A 24,802-nucleotide genomic window follows, 5' to 3' on the forward strand; every position below is an offset into this window, starting at 1 on the left:
TTTAATTATTATAGTTTAGTTTATTTATGCTATTTTTTTGCGTTAGGAGTACCGCATACCTGTTAGTACTAGAAATGCTAAAAGCTTCATGTATCTTTGTTGTAGTGGGAAGATAATTTGCTATTGGTGTCATTAACTTATTTTTCTATAAATACACATGTAACATTTAAAGATAGGGAATTTCTGATGGGATGATTTCATAATGGAAATTCTCGCTTCAATCTTTCAGAGGGACCCTAATATTTTTCCGAATGAGCAGCATAGGATCCAAACATTCTGTGTTACCTGGGTGTTGAGAGGACTCAATCAATTTGGATTTCAGGAAGTAATACATATCTTTGGTAGCATTATTAGCTACAAGAACAGCACTTCTGTTTTAGAAAATTCAATGCAAAGGGGGATAGGGGTTCCCTAAGGTCGCATGTGATTGATATTTGAATGTTGCATTACACCATTTTAGAATTTTCATCCAGATAAAGAGATTATTCGCTTTAGGTGAAGTGTCACAATTTTGATAAATGCATGGTTTCATTATTGACGGGACCTCCTTTTTTAAGGTAATATGCAAAAGACCCATGGCTTTTACTTTTAACGCCGAGGATTTAGCAAAGGAAAGGTCACTAGCCACACTAATTGTGCTAGTTTTAGACGCGGCACTGGGAACAACAATTGAACCCTTTGGTCTCAAGATTTCGAAGCGAGCGTCAAACACTTAAGGCCCATTTTGTGACTGGGATGTTAGTCCAAGGATATACTAAAACTTTTGATATGCATATTGGAAGGAGGTGTTGAAAATCTTCCTCGTTTTTATAGAGTGCCCTTAAAAGAGGGGGGGGGGGCTTGACTTTTTTATATATATTTGTGTATTATATTTTCTAAAGCATTTTTAATTAAATATATTGTTAAAGTGTATACATGCGAAATGAAATTAAATCAAAACAACTCTAACGATTTTATTTCATTTTACTTACCAGTATATATTTTTAATACAAACGTTCCGAATCTGCATTACTTGCATTAATATTTTCATCCTGTACGTTAATGGATTCTTTTTCTTTCTTTCTTTCTTTTTAAATTTATAATCCATCTTATAAGTAATAACTCAATTCTTATTAAAACACAAACACAAGTCCTTCCCTGTTTTCAACATTTGATACACAACTGTGATAGTTTAATAGATACTTCGGAACCATATTTCTTAAATGAACATTTCAAGCATAAAATAGGTAGCACATCTATAAAAACAATACACAATTCAAAATAAAACTCATATGAAGTAAGACATTGAATTAATTGATAATGAAACATTTTTTTTCTACATCATAGGGTATGCGTTTTGTAAACATTTACATTTAAAATATGCAAAATGCGAATGCGTCAAATATCATTCATTACTATAATTTGATATGTGTCCGACATAAATAAACAATTTTTGATCATTTAAATTTAGAAAAATGCTTAGAAACCTGATGTTAATAGACCAACTCACAATTTTGCTTTATATGACCACAACTTGTTTTCTCTAAATCACGTGACTCAGGTGATCGATGTTGAAAAACAAACATCAGATTCATAAAAAAAGAATGATAAAAGTTACATAAAATCTCATTTTTAAGTGATTTTATCGAGGCCGGAAAATGACCTTATTGAGAATTATCCTTTGTATCAGGTGGAATTTGATTTTATTCTTTTATTGACCAGTGTTTAATCGAAATTGTAAAATCGGTATTGTAAAATATTTTTTAAATAACATTTTTTTCTCTCATATAGAGCACTGACTTTGTTCAAGAGACTTAGATATGATTTCTGTTGTCTATATAAATGGTTGTTTCAGCCCTCGATTAAGACATTTTGTAGAATGACATATCTTTGTTATGGTTTAATTTTCTTTTCCTATTTTCGTAGCATGAAGAGACCCATGAATTCATGTCCTCTAGGAAGTAAAAGTTTTTGAATGTATAACAACCCCGCACTTCTTCGAACCACGGAATTGAATCATCTTGAAACCCCCCCCCCCCCAAAAAAAAAAAAATTAAAAAAAAAAAAATTCAACCCATCGTAAACATATTTTGATTTCTTTAAAATTGTGGAAGTAATTTTGGAAATTAAAAATAAATATAAGGAATGAGTATATTTTTGACAAGTAAGATATTTGATTTTGATTCATTTGATAACTGTTTGCTCCCATTTCGAAATCAAACAGTAATGCATTTAATATTTAGAATTATTACTTACCGTATCCATAGGAGTTTGCAACTGAGTACAGGACGAATATTATTTTGAAGAAGAAAAACCTATCTCCGTTACAAGCCATGCTATTCTAACACTATAATGCATTACAAATATTGCAGTGCATTATATACAATGAAATGAAATTACTTTTATTGAAAAGCAGGAAATTCTTGATATTTTATTCAACGGTAAAGAATGTATCTACTCCTCTTAAGCTTTCACTATCTACATGAAATATATAGAAATAACAAAGAGTGTTCAAGCTCAAAAATCCATTAAACAATACAAATCAGGAGAAGAGCAAACACGGACTTCTAAAACATCAGAGGTGGGATCAGGTGCGATGGAGGAGTGAGCATCCTCTGCCGACCGGTCACACCCGCCGCGTGCTCCTCGTTATAATCGGGAAATAACGGAAAAAAACGTCGACAAATTCAGTATGTAAATAATGGCCTAACAATTGGTATGAAAAACGTCTGTCAGCATTTGACTTATTGATAGATTGTATTTGCTGACTAGGTCATTAAATCGACCACAGAACTAACGAAATTATGACTCTAAAAGAGACTACTGATATTCCTGTTTCATCAACTTATTTTCTGAATACCTCGTTTTAGAAATTGGTCATACGTAGAGCATGCTCTTGCGTATCGAAAAAAAAAAAAATTAAAATAAATAAATAAATAAAAAATTGCCATGAACTCCAAGTGAACTCCACTTGAAATAAAGATAATTGACGCTGAAAGAAGAAATTTATAGCTAGGGACTGAAGAAAAATCTTTGTTCTATTCCTGCCTTAGGAACCATATGAAAACAAAGTTTGGTAATGTTAAAATTAATGAAAAGAACTTTTCGTTTTTACATTTGAGGAAGATGGTCCAACGACTCTTTATTAAGTATAATTTAATCATTCGGACAAATTTAGATCTACAATTGGCCACTTTTACCATGGAAACAGAGGGAAATGTTAAATATTCTGTGGCGTGGAAAAAACTTAATACACTTTTACGGGAATGATTACCATTAACGCCCTTTTAATTTCAAAATGGCTTCGACAAACTGAAAATGGAATCAGCTAGACAAAGTCTGTCGTTCAGTCACCAGAACGAAAACAAGGCGATTCAAAGATTCAAAGATTGAAATAAAAGACACAACAGAAACTGACACATCTCTTTAACATTTTGATGTTTTACTTGAAAATGGTAATCTAACAAATAGCGTTTTGATAACCGTAATGACTTCAACTTTTCAATCGTCATCTACCCTTACTTATGTAACAACATAACCTTATCACCTGCATATGGAGTTTATGTTTCTCAGTTGATTCGATGCGCAAGATCATGCAAGCTACTGACAAACACGTTGATGAAACAAGGATATAAACAGTCTCGTTTAAAGTCATTATTTTTCAAGTTTTATGGCCGATACAATGACCTTGTCAGCAAATAAAATCTATCATTGATTCAAATGCTGACAGACGTTTTTTTTCATACTAATTGATAGGCCATTATTCACAATGTACAAACTTCATTGTCTACGGTTTTCCCCCTTTTTCCCGACCATGACAAGGAGCACACGGCGGGTGTGACCAGTCGGCAGGGGACGCTCACTCTTCCATGACACTTGATCCCACCTCTGGTGTTTTCAGTGGTTTGTTTGTTCTGCTCCAAATTTGTATTGTTTCAACGTACGTTTGTGATTTATTACTGTCTTCAATAAAAATGAAGAAAAAAGACGACGTCATCATACGCACCATGAAATTATGTTATGTGTTTGCCATAAATGTCTTTCTGTTATAAAACATCCAAATATGAAACAAGGAAATGTTTTGATGTAATTCTTTCACCTGGGAAATAGGAATAATTTGAGAATATCGTCCGTTGACACAATGCATCACCACATCTAGAGATAAAAACTGAGAACAGACTTGAGTCAAAATTATATTTCGGATATTCTACAGTATACTTGGATTGATTGATTGATTGTATATTGTTTTACGTCCCATTCGAGAATTTTTCACTCATATGGAGACGTCACCATATACCGGTGAAGGGCTTCAAATTTTGACCTTTACTCGGCACTCAGGGCCATTGAGCAGTGAGGGATCTTTATTGTGCCAACGCCTGCCGTGACGCGGGGCCTCGGTTTTTAAGGTCTCATCCGAAGGACCCGCAACTTTCACTTCAAAGTGCCGAGCGCATGGCGAAGGAACAGTTGCTACCTATTTTTTATCGACTTAGGTCTGTCGCGGCCGAGATTCGAACTCACGACCTCCCGATAACGGAGCGAGCGCTCTACCGACTGAGCTACCGTGAACGGTCAGTGTACTTGGATATTTTGACGTAAGGATTTGGCGAATTTATTACGAAAATAAATGTTTTATATTTTATTAATTTTTATATTCAAGAAAAAAATAGAAAATTGATTCTTTTTTACAAGTCCTGTTCTTTTAGCATTTCAGTCTTCATTAATGAAAGTATACAGGTAATGACGACATCCAACTATCATCCACGCATGTGAGACCTCATAAGGGATATGTTAATTACTACCCTGCAGTTAAATCCTAAATTGGTTAATTGGATGTTTAAATAATTTAGGTGTATGCTGTAGAAATTTAGAGGGAAAGTGAAGTGAATCATTTACACATTAATTACTCAGATGGATTCAATAATTTCGAATTATGAAGTAAAGAAAATAGGTTCTCGACACGATTAGGTGAAATTGAAAAGGAAAGCGTCGTCTTTAAAGACTACTCAAATGTCGATAAGTGAACTTAAATCATCTTCTACTTAACTTGAAAATGAGGTGAAAAACAAAAGAAATTATTTCAGTTAGCTTGAATTCAACGAGAGCGCACCAAGTAACATTTTTGATTCAGTGAAAGAAAAAGCAGTTACAAATAGAAATACTGTTCATTATGTCAAGAAAAACCTGGATGAGCTCATTTTCCCAGAAAGCATTGGTATATGTAGAAACTGACTTTAAATGTCCTAGTTTAAAAAAAAAAAGAACAGAAGAATCTGTGACTGATTTTAAGGCAAGGTCAATGCAGGGTAATTATGTATTCCCAGGGATTCCAGAGGAGATAGGTGAGGATACAGGGGCTGTGATTCAGAATCTGATACATCAGAAGTTTTGACTTGATTATGATATTCTTTGCGAGTGAGTGCACAAAATGGGCAAGGCAAATGAATTTAGCAAGTTGCCGAGAAACATCGTGGCCAAGTTCACATACTCTAGAAATATGAAATATATCTGTCTAAATGCAGCCTGAAGGTCTAATGGAACACATGCCTCGGTGAACGAACAATTTTTAATAGATAGAAAATATAAGGAAGAAGTTTTATCCGGGCCACAGGATGAAACTTCACCTTTCAGTCAACTGAATGGTCACTGAAAGGTCTAGAAAGGTGACTTAATGGCAAAGTTCTCCCATTTGGTCACCTTTTATGTCTTTCAGTCACTTTTCATTAATTGATTGGTAGAGTTACATCCAGTGGTCAGGCTCAAAAAAGATCATAAACGTATTAAATTTGTGTGAGACCCCCTTTTCATAAATTGCATTAAATATCACGCGCCTGCCGAATTCACCACAATGCCTCCAGGTTACACGAGCTGAACAGCACAACAAGAGCGAGAAGATCCAATCCAAACGACAAGATGGGTCAATTAACAAAATAGCCGCGTTACGTATCAACTCTTCAAAATAGATACTTGGAATGCGCGGAGAAACAGAATAAGCGCCGAAGGGCGCTGTGTGTAATTATAAATAGTTTAAAATTTCTGTCATTAAATGTATGGGGATTAAAACAGATTGAATAATGGTGAATTTATATACCTTTTTTTCAAAATATGATATAATTGGTCTGACAGAAACTGAAACATGTAATTCCGATAGCATACAAATACCTAGGTTCAAAACTAAACATAGACGCGAACTTTCGTTTGTTCGATCTAAGTGTTTTAGTTTAACTGTTAAGGATAACGTCGTTAAATTTACTCATACGAAACATAGACGTGAACTTTCGTATGTTCGATCTGAGGGTATTATTTTAGCTGTTAAAGATAACGTTGTTAAATTTGTAAGCATGATAAATACAGATTTTGTACGTTCTGTTGTTCAAGATGAACAAAGGTTTATTTATTACTACCAAAAATATAATTTATGGAGTTCTTTTTATACCCCCAGTAGAATGTAGATATTCTTTCCAGAGTTGTTTTTTTTTTTATAGAAATTGAACAAGAGATTGTCATTTTTTTAAATACAGATTTAACTATTATGTATGTTGGATGACTGAAATGTTAGAGCTGGTAATTTATATGACTGTTTCACTGGCAATATATTTTTACTAAATCAACTAAATCAAAACAATTGCAATGAAAATATGATTACATATACGATCACAAGATCCATGATATTTAAATATTATAATATCCTTTAAAAAAGAGTTGTTAAAGATACCACTGCAAATAATAATGGGTATAAATCAATTGATTTTTGTAGAAATAAGGAAATGTACATTGTAAATAGCCGTGTAGGCAACGACAAACTTCAAGGAGACTCGACTCTTAAACTTGGCAGTACTGTAGATATAGTTTTAGCTATTGTGTATGGAACGCCGGGACTGTCTTATATGAAGAGTACACATTATATGCAGTGTTCTCTTCATTATATGTGGTACTATTTTAATTATATGAAGTAGTTTTTACAGTATATCGTGTGCAACTTCCATTATATACAGTACTTCTTTCATTATATGATGTAGATATGTCATTATATTATGTACATCTATCATTATATGAGGTGGTTTTATCATTATATGAAGTGCTTTTAACATTATATGCGGTAGATCTAACATTATATGCAGTAAACACAACAATATATTATGTACTTCTCATATTACATACAGTATATTCATCATTATATGTTGTATTTCTATTATTATGATGATGCTGATTGTTAAATTTTATGTCCGGTCCTGTTAGCATTCCGTGCGGTAGATTTTGCATTTCGTTATGATGTAGACACAGTATTATATGCGGTGCTTTCTTCTTTATGTGTATATGATCTTTCGGAAGCTACCTTTCGGAACCCCCCTTGTTAGATTTAGAAAGTTCTACCTTTTTTCGTTCTTAGATATGAAAATTTTTAATGATTTAGGGTTATCTTTGATAATTGGTAATCAACCACGCGTCAGCCAAAGCATCGCGGAATAATCACATACCACTGACATAATATTTATCCCTATATTAAAGGAATTTCGAAGTCATATCAATAATTATACTTCAGTAGTTTACAACGAGAGATAGAGAGAGAGAGACAGAGAGATGCACTTATTACTGAAATAATTTTATTGTTGCATTAATTGTTAAACTATGACGTATAAAAAAAATGCTGAAATTGTCTTTAGTTATACTATGTGAATGTTATGTAATGTATCAGGAGAAGATAAACGATTTTCAGAACATAAAATGTATTGAGTCGTGGGTTGTACTTAAAGATTTTAATTCTAAAAAGGTATGTGGTGAAATTACTCAGTAATACAACGTATATATATATATATATATATATATATATATATATATATATATATATATATATATATATATATATATATATATACACAGGTCCGTAGGAAGCAATTTCAGTTTTTGTTTTTTTTTTTTTGGGGGGGGGGGGGGGCACAGCTATACATTTTCAGTTGAGGGGGCACTATCTACTACCAAAAATTCCTTGACAAGCAAAAAAAAAAAAAAAAAAAAAAGGTCATCAAACATTTTAATTGAGAGGGCACAAGCATATAGTAGCTATGTTTTCTATAGTAAACTGTATATCGGCAAAATTATTGGGGGGGGGGGGGGCGTGCCCCCCCCCCCGGTTCCTACGGCCATAATATATACATGTAGAACCCCCTCTACCAAATAAAATGAGAGATAAAAGGGTAATTTACATTGTGAAAAATTAGCACATCCCACCCGGCCTAAAAAAGCAAATAAATAAATAAATAAATAGATAAATACTTGTAGTGTTTTCTATAAGTCGTTGTTAAAGCCCTGCCTACTCGAAGGCATAGGAATACAGTTAGTTTTTAAATATCTTTTTTGACATTGATTGTCCTATATATGAAATGAATCTTTTTGAATGTCATATTGTTCACAAAAAAGATAGAAATGCCTCAATTTTTTTCCACTCCCAAAATATTTCTATCATACCCAACAACCCCCCCCCCCCCTCTCGTTACTTCATACCATGAAATATAGAATGGATTCTATTTTACTCTATTGCCCACTTCATATCTTTAAAAAAACATTCTAACCTGTTTATATATACGTAGCATTAATTATTAACTGCTTTAATGTATATACGCATGCTTTTATTGTACTGAATTCAACAGGAAATGTCGGAGTTCTCAAGGTCGATAAAAAGAAGAACCAATTTTTAACAGAGAGTTCCGAAAGGTAGCTTCCGAAAGATCATACACATAAAGAAGAAAGCACCGCATATAATACTGTGTCTACATCATAACGAAATGCAAAATCTACCGCACGGAATGCTAACAGGACCGGACATAATATTTAACGATCAGCATCATCATAATAACAGAAATACTACATATAATGATGAATATACTGTATATACTGTGAGAAGTACATAATATATTGTTGTGTTCACTGCATATAATGTTAGATCTACCGCATATAATGTTAAAAGCACTTCATATAATGATAAAACCACCTCATATAATGATAGATGTACATAATATAATGACATATCTACATCATATAATGAAAGAAGTACTGTATATAATGGAAGTTGCACACGATATACTGTAAAAATTACTAATTATATTTAAAATAGTACCACATATAATGAAGAGAACACTGCATATAATGTTTTATCCTCATATAAGACAGTCCCGGCGTTCCATAATTGTGCATTTTGTTTGATTTGCTTATTGAGTTTCAAATTGTCAAACTTTTGGACTTGTATTCTGGTGTAAATAATACCTTATCATTCTCTCTATGTAACTGTCAGAATATAATTTTAAATGATACGGGCGTATTGCAACTATTATAATAACGAATGCTATTGAAATAATTATTTTAATACAGTGTAATGGTTGAAAGTGCACCTTAGAAAAAGTACATATACATTATTTGTAACCACTATTGAGAAAACGCTTCTGTTGAAATAACTATAACAATGTTGGTTGAGAATTCATTTCATAAACTGCACTTCCTTGCAACAACTATATAAGGACTGTTATTGAAATAATTAATGCATTTCAAAAACAACACTACTTTGCATCCACTACTGATATAATATACATTTATGGACTCTTAAGAAGGGAAACATCAGTGTCACATATTACCAATGATCTATGTACGAATTGTCTAATATACAAAAAACCGGAAGACACTACAATAAATGTTATGTTCTGTTGCACGGGTGTCTAACTTTATATGGTGTCAGAAGTGTGCCGAATCCAAGCCATCGACAGCCATCATCTCTAAAAAGGACGATGGAGAGCCTTATTGGATCAAGTCCATCCATGAATTGGGACAATAATGACTTGGAGGGTGCTTGGAAGTCTTTCAAACGACACGTGGAATTTGTGTTAACCGGGCCGCTTGAATCGAAATCCGAACCAGAAAAATGTGCATACCTGATGATTTGGGTAGGAGATAAAGGTAATATCTTCGCTACATGGAACCTATCAGAGGATGATCGGAAAAAGCTAAGTGTACACTACAAGAAGTTTGAGGAGTATGTCAAGCCGCGAACTAATGTGATCTATAACAGGTACAGATTTCAAACTAGAGTTCAGTCTGATACAGAAACATTTGATCAGTTCGTTACAGAGTTAAAATTACTTGTTCGTGATTGCAACTATGAGAAAAGTGATGAAATGGTCCGAGATCGAATTGTCATTGGTGTAAAATCGCATAAAATACGTTAAAAACTCATAAACGTTGGGTCTGATTTGACTCTGCAGAAATCACTTGACATTGCACGACTTCATGAACAATCTACAACTCAGGCAAGACAAATATCTGGTGAAGACACTTCAGTTCATGCCATTCGCAGCAAACTACCGTCCAAACAACCTAAGTCTTGGAAATCCACCAAACCAAACAAAGCTGTTCCCATAAACAATGGTAAACAACATCAACGACAGAAATCTAATTCGCACCACACAAAACAACAGCAAATAGATGATTGTTCACGTTGTGGATACTCACACAGTGCGTCCCCTTTAGCATGTCCAGCCAAGGGAAATCGGTGTCACAAATGTGGCCGTCTTGACCATTTTGCAAAAAAATGTCACTCAGGCTCAAAGCATGTTAATACGGTACATGTCCCTGTTACAGATGCTGAAGAACTATTTCTGGGTTGTGTGGATGTAGACATCGGTAGGGAGGACACAGAGTGGATCGAGTTCATCAGGATTAATGACAGGCCAGTATGCTTCCAGTTGGACACTGGTGCTAAGTGTAATGTGTTACCAATGAAAATTTTCAATGAAATAGGCTTAAAACTTGACCAGCTTGCTTTATCCAAAGCAAATTTGAAATCTTACAGTGGACATAAAGTGAAACCTGTTGGCAACATTAAACTCCAGTGTATATATCGAGACCATGAAAGTGAAAACACTTTTGAAGTTGTTGACCTACCTTCAGAACCCATCCTAGGATCTGCTTCTTGCTCAGCCATGGGACTTGTTAAGCGAGCCTACAAGCTTGACTATTCAGAAACAACAAATATTCCTAAGGATATTCAGTCCGAATATGGCGACGTTTTCAAGGGCTTAGGACTCTTACCTGTGAAACAGGAAATCAAGATTGATCCATTGGTGCCTCCAGTGATACATCCACCTCGTCGTGTGCCATTAGCACTCCGTAACAAAATCAAGGATGAACTCAACCGCATGGAACAAGCTGGTGTTATCGTTCAACAGAAAGAACCCACAGCATGGGTTAATTCGATGGTGACCGTGCTGAAACCAAATGGAAAGTTGCGTATTTGCATAGATCCCAAGGATCTTAACAAAGCCATTCGCAGAGAGCATTACCCACTCAAGACCATTGAGGACGTCATACAGCAGATCACTGAAGCCAAGGTGTTTTCTAAATTAGACGCCACATCTGGATTTTGGCAAATTAGTCTCACAGAAGAAAGTTCGAAACTCTGCACTTTTAATACTCCATATGGGCGCTATAGGTTCACCAGGCTACCATTTGGCATAAACTCTGCTTCTGAAATTTACCAACGCACAGTTTCAGATATGGTTAGGGACCTGGAAGGATGTGAAGCAATAATAGACGATATACTGATATGGGGAAAAGACAGGAAGGAACATGATAATAGACTAAGAGCTGTCATGAATCGCATCCGTGATCGCAATCTGAAACTGAGTGCTGAGAAGTGCGAGTTCCGGAAGAGCCAGGTTGGGTATGTAGGGCATGTACTTACCTCTGAAGGGATTCAGCCCGATCCTGAGAAAATTCGCGCGATTAAAGATATGCCTGCTCCACAGAATGTTTCAGAAGTACAAACATTTCTCGGTTTCATATAATACCTAGGAAAGTTTTTACAAAACTTATCCGAAGTGAGTTCATCACTCAGAACACTCCTGGAGAAGGACGTCTGCTTCCACTGGGACAAACCACAGGAAGAAAGCTTTCAAACTTTAAAGGTCTCGTCAGCAACACACCTGTATTGCGTTACTGTGACCCGAGAAAGCCACTAACCTTGACTGTAGATGCCAGCTCGAAGGGCCTTGGTGCTGCTCTTGTTCAGGATGGTCAGCCAAGTGCATACGGGTCGCGGGCTTTAACAAGGAGTCAGCAAAACTACGCCCTAATCGAAAAAGAGGCCTTAGCCATATCGTTTGGATGTACCAAATTTCATCAGTATGTATTTGGCCGCCACGTATTGGTGGAGAGCGACCACAAGCCACTCCAGGCATTTTTTCGTAAGCCGCTTTATCAAGCGCCTGCCAGACTACAGTCCCTTCTGCTAACCTTGCAGCGTTACGACCTCGAAGTTGTATATAAACCTGGAAAATCCATGTTTTTGGCAGATGCCCTTAGCCGTGCATTCCTTAAGGAAACAAAAGAACAGCTCATGCCTGATATTGAAGTCAACTCTATTGCATACTTACCCATGACACCAGAACAGTATGAGCGATTTCAGAAAGCAACACAGGAAGACCTGGAACTTCAAACATTGCAGGCAGTCGTCAAATCTGGTTGGCCGGATACCAAAGACAATTTACCAAGATCCACTTACCCATTTTGGCCTTTCCGGGACGAGATTACATGCATTGATGGTTTAATGTTCAAAGGACATAAAATCAGTACCGACCATACTGCGAAAGGAAATGCTAGATCGCATCCACAGCTCTCATCTTGGAACTGTCAAATGCAAGAGCCGAGCTCGTGAAACTTTATTCTGGCCATGGATGATTACTTCTATTCACGAAGTGGTAGAAAACTGCCCCATCTGTGCAGTAAATAGCAAAATGAATCCTAAGGAACCTCTTGTGGAAACTGAAACCCCATCACGTCCGTGGTCCATTATATCAGCTGATCTTTTTGAGTTTCAGGGACACTCATACTTACTTTGCGTTGATCACTTCTCAAAGTGGCCTGAATTTGCTAAATTTGAATACCAAACTAGTGGCAACACCATCTTACATTTGAAAAGCATCTTTTCACGTTATGGGATACCCGACAAATTCATATCGGACAATGGTCCCCAATTTTCTAGCGAATCCTTCAGGCAATTTTCAGGGGATTATAGTTTCATTCACGTAACTACAAGCCCACACTTTCCGCAGGCAAATGGACAGATTGAACGTACTGTACAAACAGTTAAACAACTTCTACGCAATTGTTCTGATCCATACAAAGCCGTACTTGCTTACAGAAACACTACAATTGACATGCTAGGAATGTCCCCAGCACAACTCTTCTTTGGTAGACGTCTCAAGACTGACTTACCTGTAGCATCACCACTCCTGGAATCTACAATCATTGGCATGCAGGATATTCAAGAACGCCTTAAAACCCGCAAATACCAACAAAAGCTGAACTTTGATGCACATGCTGGAAAAGAGTTGCGTGATCTTTATTCTGGGGAGACCAATGTCATGCGCCATGAAAACAAATGGACTCCTGCAGTAGTTGTGCAACAACACAGTTCTCCAAGATCTTACATTCTTGAAACACAGTCCGGTAAACGCTACCGCCGCAACAGACGCCACATCCGTCCGACTTCCGCAACAATCTCAGGCGAACCCAAAACTGAAGATCCTCTTGATCTAGCTCCAGAGAGTATGGATACACCATGCAAACCAAACTCCTTGTAATGCTTCACTTGAAAAGCCAATGCCGGAAATCGAACCTCATGAACAACCTGTATCGGATCCAAACAAAATCTGCACTCGATCTGGGAGGAATGTAGTGTGTCCTCAGAGATTCAAGGATTTTGTGAAATATTAGTGTCTGTGTTTTGTGATGTGATTGCAATTGATGAACATGTATGATGTTTAAAATTTTCATCGTGTATTATGCAAGTAGCATATGTCTGTCCATCTCTAATTAATGTTTCATTATGGTACATTCATGTTAATGTTGCATAAGATGTGTATCTAATTCACAATGAATGAACTATTTTTTTTTTTTAGATTCAAGAAATTGACATTTTATTTCAATATCAATTGTCCATATATTAAAAACAGTTAAGTGTAAGGCATGTTGTAATTGCTGTTCATTTTAATGATATTTTTACTGTCATTTTCTTCATTATAAAAAGGGGGATGTCACATATTACCAATGATCTATGTACGACTAGTCTAATATACAAAAAACCGGGAGACACTACAATAAATGTTATGTTCTGTTGCACGGGTGTCTAACTTTATAATCAGTAATTACATGTATCAGGTCTGAGTAGTGTGACACCCTACTCAAGCCTGATAATTGGTTATGTCTCACTTCTATACAGTTCATAATCGTTTTATTATCCTGAAAAATATAAATTATTAAGTAGAAACTATCAGTCAAACTTCTTGTGTTCTCTTACCACTTCTTTCAAAATATGTCAACAGATAACTTTGATGTCACCGTTAGAATTCATTGTTTACCAATCCCGCATATATAAGTGATATAAATATGATTTATCTCGCTTACGAAACTTAATTTATATTCATGAAAAGGTGACAACACAGTTGTCACGCTGCACCCTCGCTTGTGCTATTTCATTGTCATCTGAAGGGATACAACACAGTTGTCACTCTGCACCCTCCCTTGCTCTATTTTATTGTCATCTGAAGGGAGACAACACAGTTGTAACTCTGCACCCTCGCTTGCTCTACTTTATTGTCATCTGAAGGGAGACAACACAGTTGTCACTCTGCACCCTCGCTTGCACTATTTCATTGTCATCTGAAGGGATACAACACAGTTATCACCTTAGAGACATCATAAATTGTCTCCCAACATGTGACAAACTCTAATCCTATTATTCTGACGGATAATAACGATCATTATGAAAATGATTGCTTCAATATTGGTCATTGTTTCATTTAATCACTATTGAAACACCCACCATTAAAATAAATGTAATGATTAATTGATTTGTATATTATTAATTGTAAGCAATGTGACCCAAAGTCTCTATTGTTAACAGAATATACATATACATGTACAAATCTAAGTGAAGAATAAGAATTATCGTTGAGATTGTTGGAAGTTTAACTTTCTTCAACAGATTTATTTTCTCACTTGTAATAGAAGGTGCTCTATGAGGGAAAATATACAAAACTATGTTTTTTTGGCACTTGTAATAAGTGTTATTTCAATAGTGGTTACAATGTTTCACCCACCATTGATATAAATTCATTATTGTATTATTAGTGAACAGTTTTTCGATTTAATTATAACAAGCATTACTGAGTCTATAAATACCAACAGTGTAAATTTCCTTATTTCCTGGTATTTAACACTACCATATTTGATAGGTATTTATATTTTGCATTTCTCTGTATACATTTAACATGGATCCTGATGGATGGAGCATTGCTCTTTTTAGGATATTTTTTCTACTTTCCGCAATAACCCAATCGTTTGGATACGGTGAGTTACATTTTCAACTATGTTATAAAGGGGTGATATTTTATTTGGGGGGGGGGGGGTTATGGGCTTTAAAAGAATCGACAGTGATCATGCCCTTTGTATGATGATGAACAAAATCACACATACTGGGATTTGTCTTCCAAGTGGTCTCATTTCATGATTAATTATTACATTTTCTTTATTTCTTTACCAGGTTACCTTTCCTTTTGAATTAAAAGTGCAATGATCTTGACATAAAACATTGCTTGAGATCTATTTGTCATCTCCTATGAACTTAAAATATGATAGATTTGATGGTTTCGACTGTTACATGTATGTCTCCTTTTTCAATGCTTTGACTTTTGTATGTGCATAATATTTTACTAGAGTAAGATAGAATTTACAAAGGAGATATGTCTTCAAATAGTAGACCAAAATTGATTACATGCTCAGGCTTAAAAATGAAAACAATTTATATCAGTACAATTATTTTAAAAAAGTTTGTAAAAATTATTAAAATCAAGGTTACATATACATGTCAAAGATTTTCAGATATTTTATCCGATATTTTTATACTTGAATCATTTGCGTAGGCGGTTGTTTGAAGGTGCTCACATGAAAAATATATTACAAATACCCTTACTCTTATTCTTTCTGAGTGAACATATTTTTGTTAATTAGTGAGATATTGGTATGTTTGTATATGAATTTGTCGTGAAGACTTCTTAACTTCAAGAAAAGTATGTAACTATTTAAATTACCTCAAAAGAATTTGAATAAAAATGAGCAATATTTTTTTTCAAACTTACGTCTATGTATTATAATACTTTTTAAAAGTATGAACACTATAAGGAAGCTAAAACTTCATAAGCGTTTTACATGATATATTGTCGACCAAAACAAACTGTATAAGAATTAAAGTACATGTATTGAATTCACAATATGAAAGAATTGTAGGAATATTTTTTTTAAGCCACCCGGTAATTTTTAAAATTTTCAATATGAAATTTGAATCAGCTTTGACATATTTGTTTACCTGGAAATACAGACCAAATTAGAATTTATAATCAGGAGCTTAGAAGGAAATATTCATGATTCTTTCTTCTTTATATATATATATATATATATATATATATATATATATATATATATATATATATATATATATATATATATATATGTATGTATGTATGTATGTATATTGTATATTTAAGAGGGTGTGGCCAAAACAAAATCAACATTATGAAATATTTTCATTTGTCAATATTTTAGAAATTTAATATTTGTATCATTTTCAATCCAAATAAAGCTCAACAAAATGCATTTGTGTAACACTGATGCCCTCGTACGACAGCTCAAGGCCAAAGTGAAAGTTTTTCTCCGAGGTCAAGAGTTAAATAAAAATGTTGATACCCAAAAAAGGTCTTGTCACAAGGAATATACATGTGAAATACAATAGCCCAAATACCAGGAAATTGAAAAAATATGGCCAAGATTCAAGTTTTTAAACGTAAGTGATACATCAAGGCAAATATAAAAAAAAATAATGGTACCAAATTAAAGGTCTCTTCACAATAAATGCATAAGTAAAAAAGCACTAACGGTAACCATTAAAAAGTGAAAAGCAACTACAAGGTCAAGGTCATTACATGTACCTCAGAAAGAAAGGTCATCTCACAAAAAATGAAATATGAAAGTCCTATCACCCACGGTTTACAAGTTATGGTTGAGGTTTAGATCAAAATCAGAAGTAAATGTCAGAAGATAAAAATTTTGGTACCCAAAGAAAGGCCTGTATACATGAAATACACATGTGAAATATTAAAGCTCTAGCTTCACCGTGCAAAAGTTTCCACATCATAAATGCTGAAGAGCAGGAAGCGTTAACATAGGGGAAAGTATGGACCCCTTAAAGCACCTGATGTGATCTCAAGTGCCACGGAACAGTAAACATTCCCTGTCGACCAGTCCTGTGCCCCTGTATCGATCAGGTAAATGTTTATCCGTCAGTGAAAATTGTATAAAGAAAATGGCATAACAGTTGGAGGCAAACAATAACTGTAAACAAGGTAATTACAATAAACAAATAAGTACCATAAAATTTGCACAATACTACTTTATAGGAGGATGTTGAAATTCTGTAAGGTTAGACAACTTGTCAATAGATTGTCCCAGTTTTATATTGATCGCATTCAAATCTAATAAAATTCCGATAGGCGGCATATACGCCAAATGTCTGTGATAAATACATGTACATATATGTAAAAGTAAAAAAGTTAAAGCTATCCAGTCAGTGAGGGGGGGGGGGGGGGGCGGCTCTACAGTGTTTCACTATGCAATACAAAGCAAAATTTCATTTCAGTGTGAAAAAATATTGAAAGTGGAATTAAAAACTCATAATGAATTGGAAATGTTCAATGTTACCTAAAATCGAAGTTTTTTTGTTGGTATGTTATATATGTACTATTAGTTATGTATAAGAATCATTGAATTACACTGTAACAATATGCAAAGAATGCTAAAAAATGAATGCACTTTTGGTGTTATTTTAAGCACAATGAATGATAAAAAGATTCCAATCAATGTGTACATGTGATTAAAATGTCCTTTAAATTATACGAAAACGCATTATTGTCATCATTTCGCAAATTCTATGATCGATAAAATGACCTTGTCAGCAAATACAATCTATCATTAAGTCAAATGCTGACTGACGTTTTCCATACTAATTGTCAGGCCATTACTTACACACTGAATTGTCTATGGATTTTTCTGTTTTTCTCATCATGACAAGGAACACACGGCGAGTGTGACCGGTCTGCAGAGGATGCTCACTCCTCCATGGCACCTGATCCCGCCTCCGATGTTTTTGGTGGTCCGTGTTTGCTCTGTTCCCGATTTGTATTGTTAAAATGGACTATGAGCTTGAATCATGTTCGTTATCTCCATATTTCATTCATTTAAAATTAATTAAAAATCCATGCAATAATTAAACACACAAGAAGATATGAATTTTGTCTGCTATGACCTTATTCTTCCAAAGAGTTATTCCCAATTTATTTTTGAATTGATCAAAACTCTTTTGATTGCACGTGAATGTGATTCAAAACAGTTGAAAACGCCCGAGTTTTTGCGATCGAACAAGCTTGCTAGATAGTCCACCTCAAAATCCAATATATGGCGTCGATCGATGGATGTTGAGTTTTACCTTTTTTTAAACAAATGCCAAGTAATAAATAAATACTGCGTTTCTTTTATTTTGGAATTTGAAAGCCTGATAAAGAATAACGAGCCAGCACCTACTCCGACACTAACCTAGTTTAGTACAGTCTTATCACGTCCCGAAGTGGGATTCGAACTCACGACGTAAGCATCAACTCCTCACTCCGCGATTCTAGTGCAAACCCTCTAACCACTGCACCACATCGAATGTTAGTTGCATTACCATAACGATGTCTGAAATGAGGAAAATGAAAATAACGAACAGCTAGGGATCGATCTCAAAAAATATATAAACAAAACAAATCAGTGAACAGGGCATAAACACGGACCTCCGAAAATTCCAGAGGTGGGATCAGGTGCCTAGGAGGATAAGCACCCCTTATTGACAGGTCACACCCTGATCAGGTAGCCAGAATATTTCCGCAGTCGAATTCAGTATAAAAACAAAGGCCAAGCAATTTGTATGAGACAGCCAAAATAAGACCCAATCATATATTATATTGTTGTTGTTATAACGACACTAGAATTTACAAAAACTGCTGTCTTTAAACGACATTGTTAAAATCCCTGTAACGTCAACTTATCTTTCAGTAGCTTGCCTCGGTTTAAAAATTGATCGTCTCGGAGCACGCTTTTGAGTATCAAATAAGACGGGAGATGTAAACATACATGTATGCAGGTGATAGCGAATTATTTCTACATAGATAAGGAAATTTGACGATGGAAAATCTGATATCATGTCGCTTACCATACAATTTATTTGTTTGTTGACCACTATCGTCTTTAGTCAGTAAAACATCTAAATATATGAAACAGATGTGACAGACTCTGTGGTGTCTTTTATTACTAGCTCACTGGGATCTATCGAGTAAAAATATGAATGGAAGTAACAATTGTTAATTGATAATATCGATACATGTATCTCTATATATATCTTGACAGCTACAACAAGTATTTCCTTCTCTTGTAGAAGTTTCTAAACTAATTCTGCTTCATAGGAATATAAACACAGGTCGGCTAGTAAAGGAGCATAAGTGCCAATTAGAATTCCAAGAAATTTAAACGGAGAACGTTGAATCAATTTATTTGAAATACCCATTAAATCAAGATGAGTTTTTTGGTGAACTTTTGTTGTTTCCACGAGAAAAATCCTCGGCAAGATGCAATACGCAAGGGATTGTGACTGCAAAGGTTTCTGTGGAAAAAAAATCATTTGACCCATTTGCAAAGTCAGAAATTTCTCTTTGCCCAGGCGTTGTCGTAAGAGCTCGCATAACGAGCGGGCCGCTTACTTTTTCTCACTATTAACAATAAAACTGTCTCTCTCAGTAAAAATGTAGTAGTTCTCCATCGCAGGATTACTCCCTGCAAAATCAGAGCTACACTTTTGACTTCTCCCTGATTAATTTAATATTTACCTGTTTAATTAAACTTCTCTTTCACAATTCTTTAAAATACTGTGTGCATAGAACGAAATATAGGTGTGATTCACGGGGAAATTTAATATTTCTGAGAGTTATAGGATCTTACTATTTTTCCATTAAATGGGGCTGGGAGTTATACATGTTTCAGTTCAACATTTTATTGATTGATGCAAAAGTAATGACGTAATACACAAGTACACAAAGGAGTCAGCCTAATCAATGTACATCCTAACATCTCCCTTCCTTTGATAATGAATGACAATTATATTTAAAATTCATTTACAAGTTTAAATTTAGGCATAATCAATAAAAAAAAATGTTTCTGCTTTGTAAACAAATCTTGAAACATAAAGCATGAGTGTTTCTGCATCAAAGAAATGAAAAACTGAAGTACATTAACATACTTTCTGATATGACACTTATTGCATTTGAATAGAATAATTGCAAAACAAGAAAATAACTGCAAAACAGAAATTATACTTTGAGCAAACTATTCACAGAACATAATCCTCAAGTTTCTTTGGAAGTTTGGGTACATGTGAACTTGTTCGATGGCTTATTGGGTTTGCGGTAACAGTGTTTGGTTCACAAGGCTTTCGCGGAGTTAGAATTTTAGCAACTTTAAGGTCTTTCACTTCGGATTTTTCTGTAATGACTGGCGGTGCATCAAGTGCATCATCGTACTCTGGAATCGACTGCGAATTGGCATCATAAGGTTCGTTTGTTGCTCGAAGGTCTCTACGGTTTCGGCGATATTGTTTGTCGTTGATCTCTACAATGTAGGAGCGCTTTCCAACGTTTTCCACGCAAGTACCGTAACTCCATTTCTTTTCCGGGTCTGTATTTGGTTTCATCCTGACCGGTTGGCCAATTTTAAGTTTTGGAAGTTCTTTAGCACTTTTGTCATAGTAAAACTTAGCCTTTTGTCTCTTGAACTTCACTTTATCTATTACATCTTCCACGAGTTTGGGCTGGAGTAATTCCTGTGACAATGGTAATGAATGCCGAGTTCTTCGTGACATAAGACGCTGTGATGGACTGCTGGCCATGTCAACAGTTGGGGTGTTCCTCCAATCAAGGATGCTCTTCCACAAATCATCTCTATTTTTCTTAGACTTGCGCACAATGTTCTTAGCAATTTTTACAGTTGCCTCTGCTTACCCATTGGACTGACTATAATAGGGGGAAGAAGTAATATGCTGAAACCCCCAATCACATGAAAAATCATGAAAATCAGTTGATTTAAACTGCGGACCATTGTCTGTTACTACAACATCTGGCGTTCCGTGACGATCAAAATGTTGTTTCAAACAGTTGATTACTGTGGCTGCTGTGGTATCTGGAAGAAGGTCAAGCTCAAAAAAATCTGAGTAATAGTCAACTGTGACAAGGTAATCCTCAGTTTTTAGAGTAAAGATGTCAATTCCAAGTTTTGACCATGGCTGGTCTGGGACATCATGTGTCATTAGTGGTTCTTTCTGTTGTTTCCGTAGAAATGTGCTGCACGTGCTACACTTGCTGACAAAATCCTTGATCTCCTCATTCATGGGAGGCCAATACAATGAGTCCCTAGCTTTGCGTAGACAAGCCTCAAATCCTAAATGGCTGGAATGAGTGCGGCGTAGCATTTCTGGTCGAAGAGCTTTGGGAATGACAACACGGCTGCTGCGGTAAATAATACCGTCTTATATTGTGAGAGAGTCTCTGACATTCCAATATGGTCGTATTGGAATAGGAACATCTTCTTTAGTATCAGGCCATCCTGAAAGTATAACTGTCTTTAATTACTGGAGATTCTCATCCTTGTTGGTCAAATCTCGAATTTGATTCAGTCTCAAGTCTGTGACTTTTCTAACCCACTCTGCATGTTGAATATGTGCTATTTCCTCAGCGAGTTTGGAAGTGTGCTGTCCATGATACTCTGGAGTTGCACGAGACAAGGTATCTGCGATGAACAACTCTTTTTCTCTGGTATAAACAACATCCAGGTTGTATTTCTGGAGGCGCAGTAACATTCGCTGGAGTCGTTTTGGAGCTGACAAAAGAGGTTTCCTGAAGATCATTTCAAGAGGCTTGTGGTCTGATTGTACTGTAATACAATCCTTACCATATATGTAATGGTCAAATCTCTCACATGCAAAAACAATTGCAAGACACTCTTTTTCTATCTGTGCATAACACTGTTCAGTTTTAGAAAGTGCACGAGAGGCATAGGCAATGAGTTGTCCATTTTACAGTAATGTGGCTCCAAGGCCAACTTCACTTGCATCGCACTGAATTGTGACCTCCTGATGGACATTATAGTATTTGAGTACGGGTTGATGACTCACGAGACGTTTGACACTCTGAAATGCTTCTTCCTGCTGCGATTGCCAAGACCAAATGGCTCCTTTGTCTGTAAGACGTCGCAAAGGTTCGCAGGTTTCCGATAGGTGAGGCAAAAATCGAGACAAGTATGTTGCTAGACCAATAAAACGTTGCACTGCTTTTACATTTTCAGGTCTTTTCATATTTGTAATGGCGCTTACTTTGTCTGGATCAGGACGGATGCCTTCTGCGGTAAGTATACTGCCCATATATTTAACTTCAGTCTGACGAAGTTTGAACTTGTCCTTGTTTAGCTTAAGTCCCACCTCACGAGCTCTTTGTAGAACTGCCGTCAAGTTGCGGTCATGATCTCGAATTGCTGATTCCATGGTCTGTCCACAGCCGTAGACTATGATGTCATCCATCACACATTCTGCTCCTGTTAGTCCTTCTAACACTTCATGTTGTCTACGCTGGAATTCTTCGGGCGCTGATGAAATGCCGAAGGGTAAGCGCAACCATCTATATCGACCAAAAGGAGTCCAGAACGTTGTTAGAAAACTGCTAGATTCATCTAATTTGATCTGCCAGAATCCTTCTTTTGCATCGAGGACGGAGAATACTTCTGCATTCGCAAGATTTGGTAATATGTCCTCAAGGGTAGGCATGATGTAGTGTGATCGCTTGATAGCTTTGTTCAAGTCTCTGGGATCAATGCATATGCGTAGCTTACCAGGTTTTTTCACGGTTAGCATACTACGTATCCAGTCTGTTGGGGTAGTAACTTTCTTGATCACACCTCTGTTCTCAAGATCCTTCAATTTTGTGTGAATTTCCTGCTTCATGGCTTGATGAACTTTTCTGGGTTGATGCTGAACTGGCTTGACAGACGGATCAATTTCAATCTTGTACTCGCCTGGGAAAGATCCTAGGCCCTCGAATACATCATGGTATGTGTTCAACAGTTGACTGCGCGTTAGTGGTTCAAAGCTATTCTTAACTGATGTATCAACACTGTTCACAATATTCACAGATAACAGTCCTAACCTTTCACATGCTTCAGCTGAGAGCAGTGCAGTTTGATCTGTATCTACCACATAAAAGTTCAGACATTCTGTATTGTTTTGTACTGAGCAGATAATGTCAACAGTACCTAAGTGCTCAAGCTTTGATGTTCCACCATAGAGTCGAAGAGCCTTGCTGGTTGCTTTCAATGGTGGACAACCATTTTGGGTAAGAATGCAGTACTGCCGAAATCCAAGAATGTTACATGTTGATCCAGAGTCTAGTTGACAGATTACATCTTGATGAGTTGCATTGTCAATCACCATGTTGACTTTTGTAAACCACTGTTTACCATGTGTTGTCTTCACTGTGTAACAAGATTCACAATCACTACTGTCATCTGTTTCATCAACTTGAAGAACAGTTTTGTTAGCACTCTGACACACTGAAGAGAAATGATTTTTCTTTTTGCACTTGTTGCAGATTTGTCCATAAGCAGGACAATTGTTTCTTCCTCTTGCATGCCTTCCACCACAGTATTTACATTTAAAATCTCCTTTGTTTGAGTATTTTGGTGGTTTTGTTGAAGATCTTTTCTGCTGCTTTGTATCTTTCATGTGTTTCTTATTTCCTCTTGCTGCATAGTTGACTTGAGCTGTATTATTATTGTAAGTGTCACTCTGTCCTTGTAGTTTCTTAAGCTGGCAGGTAGTTCTCTCACTGGTCCTACACATGTCTATGGCACTGTTAAGGGTAAGCTTAGATTCTCTGAGCAATCGTCCACGAACACTTTGGTCCTTAGTTCCCAGTACTATCCTATCACGAATCATTTGGTCCATAATATTGCCCAACTCACATGTCTTTGCAAGTTCTCGTAGTCGGCACAAGTAATCATCAAACGATTCATTGGGCATCTGGTCTGCCGTATTAAAGATATACCGTTCGTAGATCACATTTGTTTTTGGCATGAAGTGACCATCTAATGCTTCTAGAATTTTGTCAATATCCTCTCTGCCTTGAACACTGAGTGGCAAATTTTCATAAATTTGAAAACAATCTTTACCCATCACTGTCAGTATTGTGGCTATTCGAATAGGTTGTTCCTTCATTACAAGGCCTGTGGCAATTTCATAATTGGCCCACTGAGATTTAAAAAATTTCCAGTTCCCCCTGATGTCACCTTTCACTACCATTGGGGCAGGTACGGGTAAGTCTTTAGAGGCCATTATGCTATGCTTATTAACAGTTCTGTAGCTTTGTATGGGAAAAAATGTGTGTGTATCAAAGGTACTTCTCATATAATTAAGCGAATTAATATTGCATAAAAATTTCGTACTGTTATTGTAACACAATGTCAATTCTACACCATAACAGAAGTATGCGTATTCTGGGGTAGAAAAAATGGCGGCGTGCCAAACACGTGTGATGCTGGGACGTTAACTTCAACGAGCGAAAGTGAAGGAAAATACAAGGATTATCGGGGCTGTACT

The 24,802-nt window shown here is 35.8% G+C and overlaps 1 protein-coding gene across 1 annotated transcript; it reads right to left on the minus strand.

Moving 5' to 3' along the window:
- Positions 1-21,157: 21,157 nt before the first annotated feature.
- Positions 21,158-24,538, minus strand: LOC133180159 (uncharacterized protein K02A2.6-like). Its single transcript, XM_061314731.1, has 3 exons — positions 22,236-24,538; positions 21,789-22,052; positions 21,158-21,665 (listed from the first exon to the last, which is right to left on the minus strand). The coding sequence occupies exons 1-3, from the start codon at positions 24,536-24,538 to the stop codon at positions 21,158-21,160; spliced, it is 3,075 nt and encodes a 1,024-aa protein (XP_061170715.1).
- Positions 24,539-24,802: the final 264 nt, after the last annotated feature.

This window comes from Saccostrea echinata, unplaced genomic scaffold, assembly GCF_033153115.1.
Source record: "Saccostrea echinata isolate AGI-Se365-2 ecotype Australia unplaced genomic scaffold, CSIRO_AGI_Sech_v1 ptg000006l, whole genome shotgun sequence".
NCBI classification, from domain to species: domain Eukaryota; kingdom Metazoa; phylum Mollusca; class Bivalvia; order Ostreida; family Ostreidae; genus Saccostrea; species Saccostrea echinata.

Coding starts and splice junctions, on each gene's coding strand:
- LOC133180159 (XM_061314731.1), bottom strand. CDS start 24,538: ATGGCCTCTAAAGACTTACCCGTACCTGCCCCAATGGTAGTGAAAGGT. Junction 22,053..22,235: donor GGCCTTGGAGCCACATTACT/GTAAAATGGACA, acceptor AATGATCTTCAG/GAAACCTCTTTTGTCAGCTC. Junction 21,666..21,788: donor AACAAGGATGAGAATCTCCA/GTAATTAAAGAC, acceptor TATTTACCGCAG/CAGCCGTGTTGTCATTCCCA.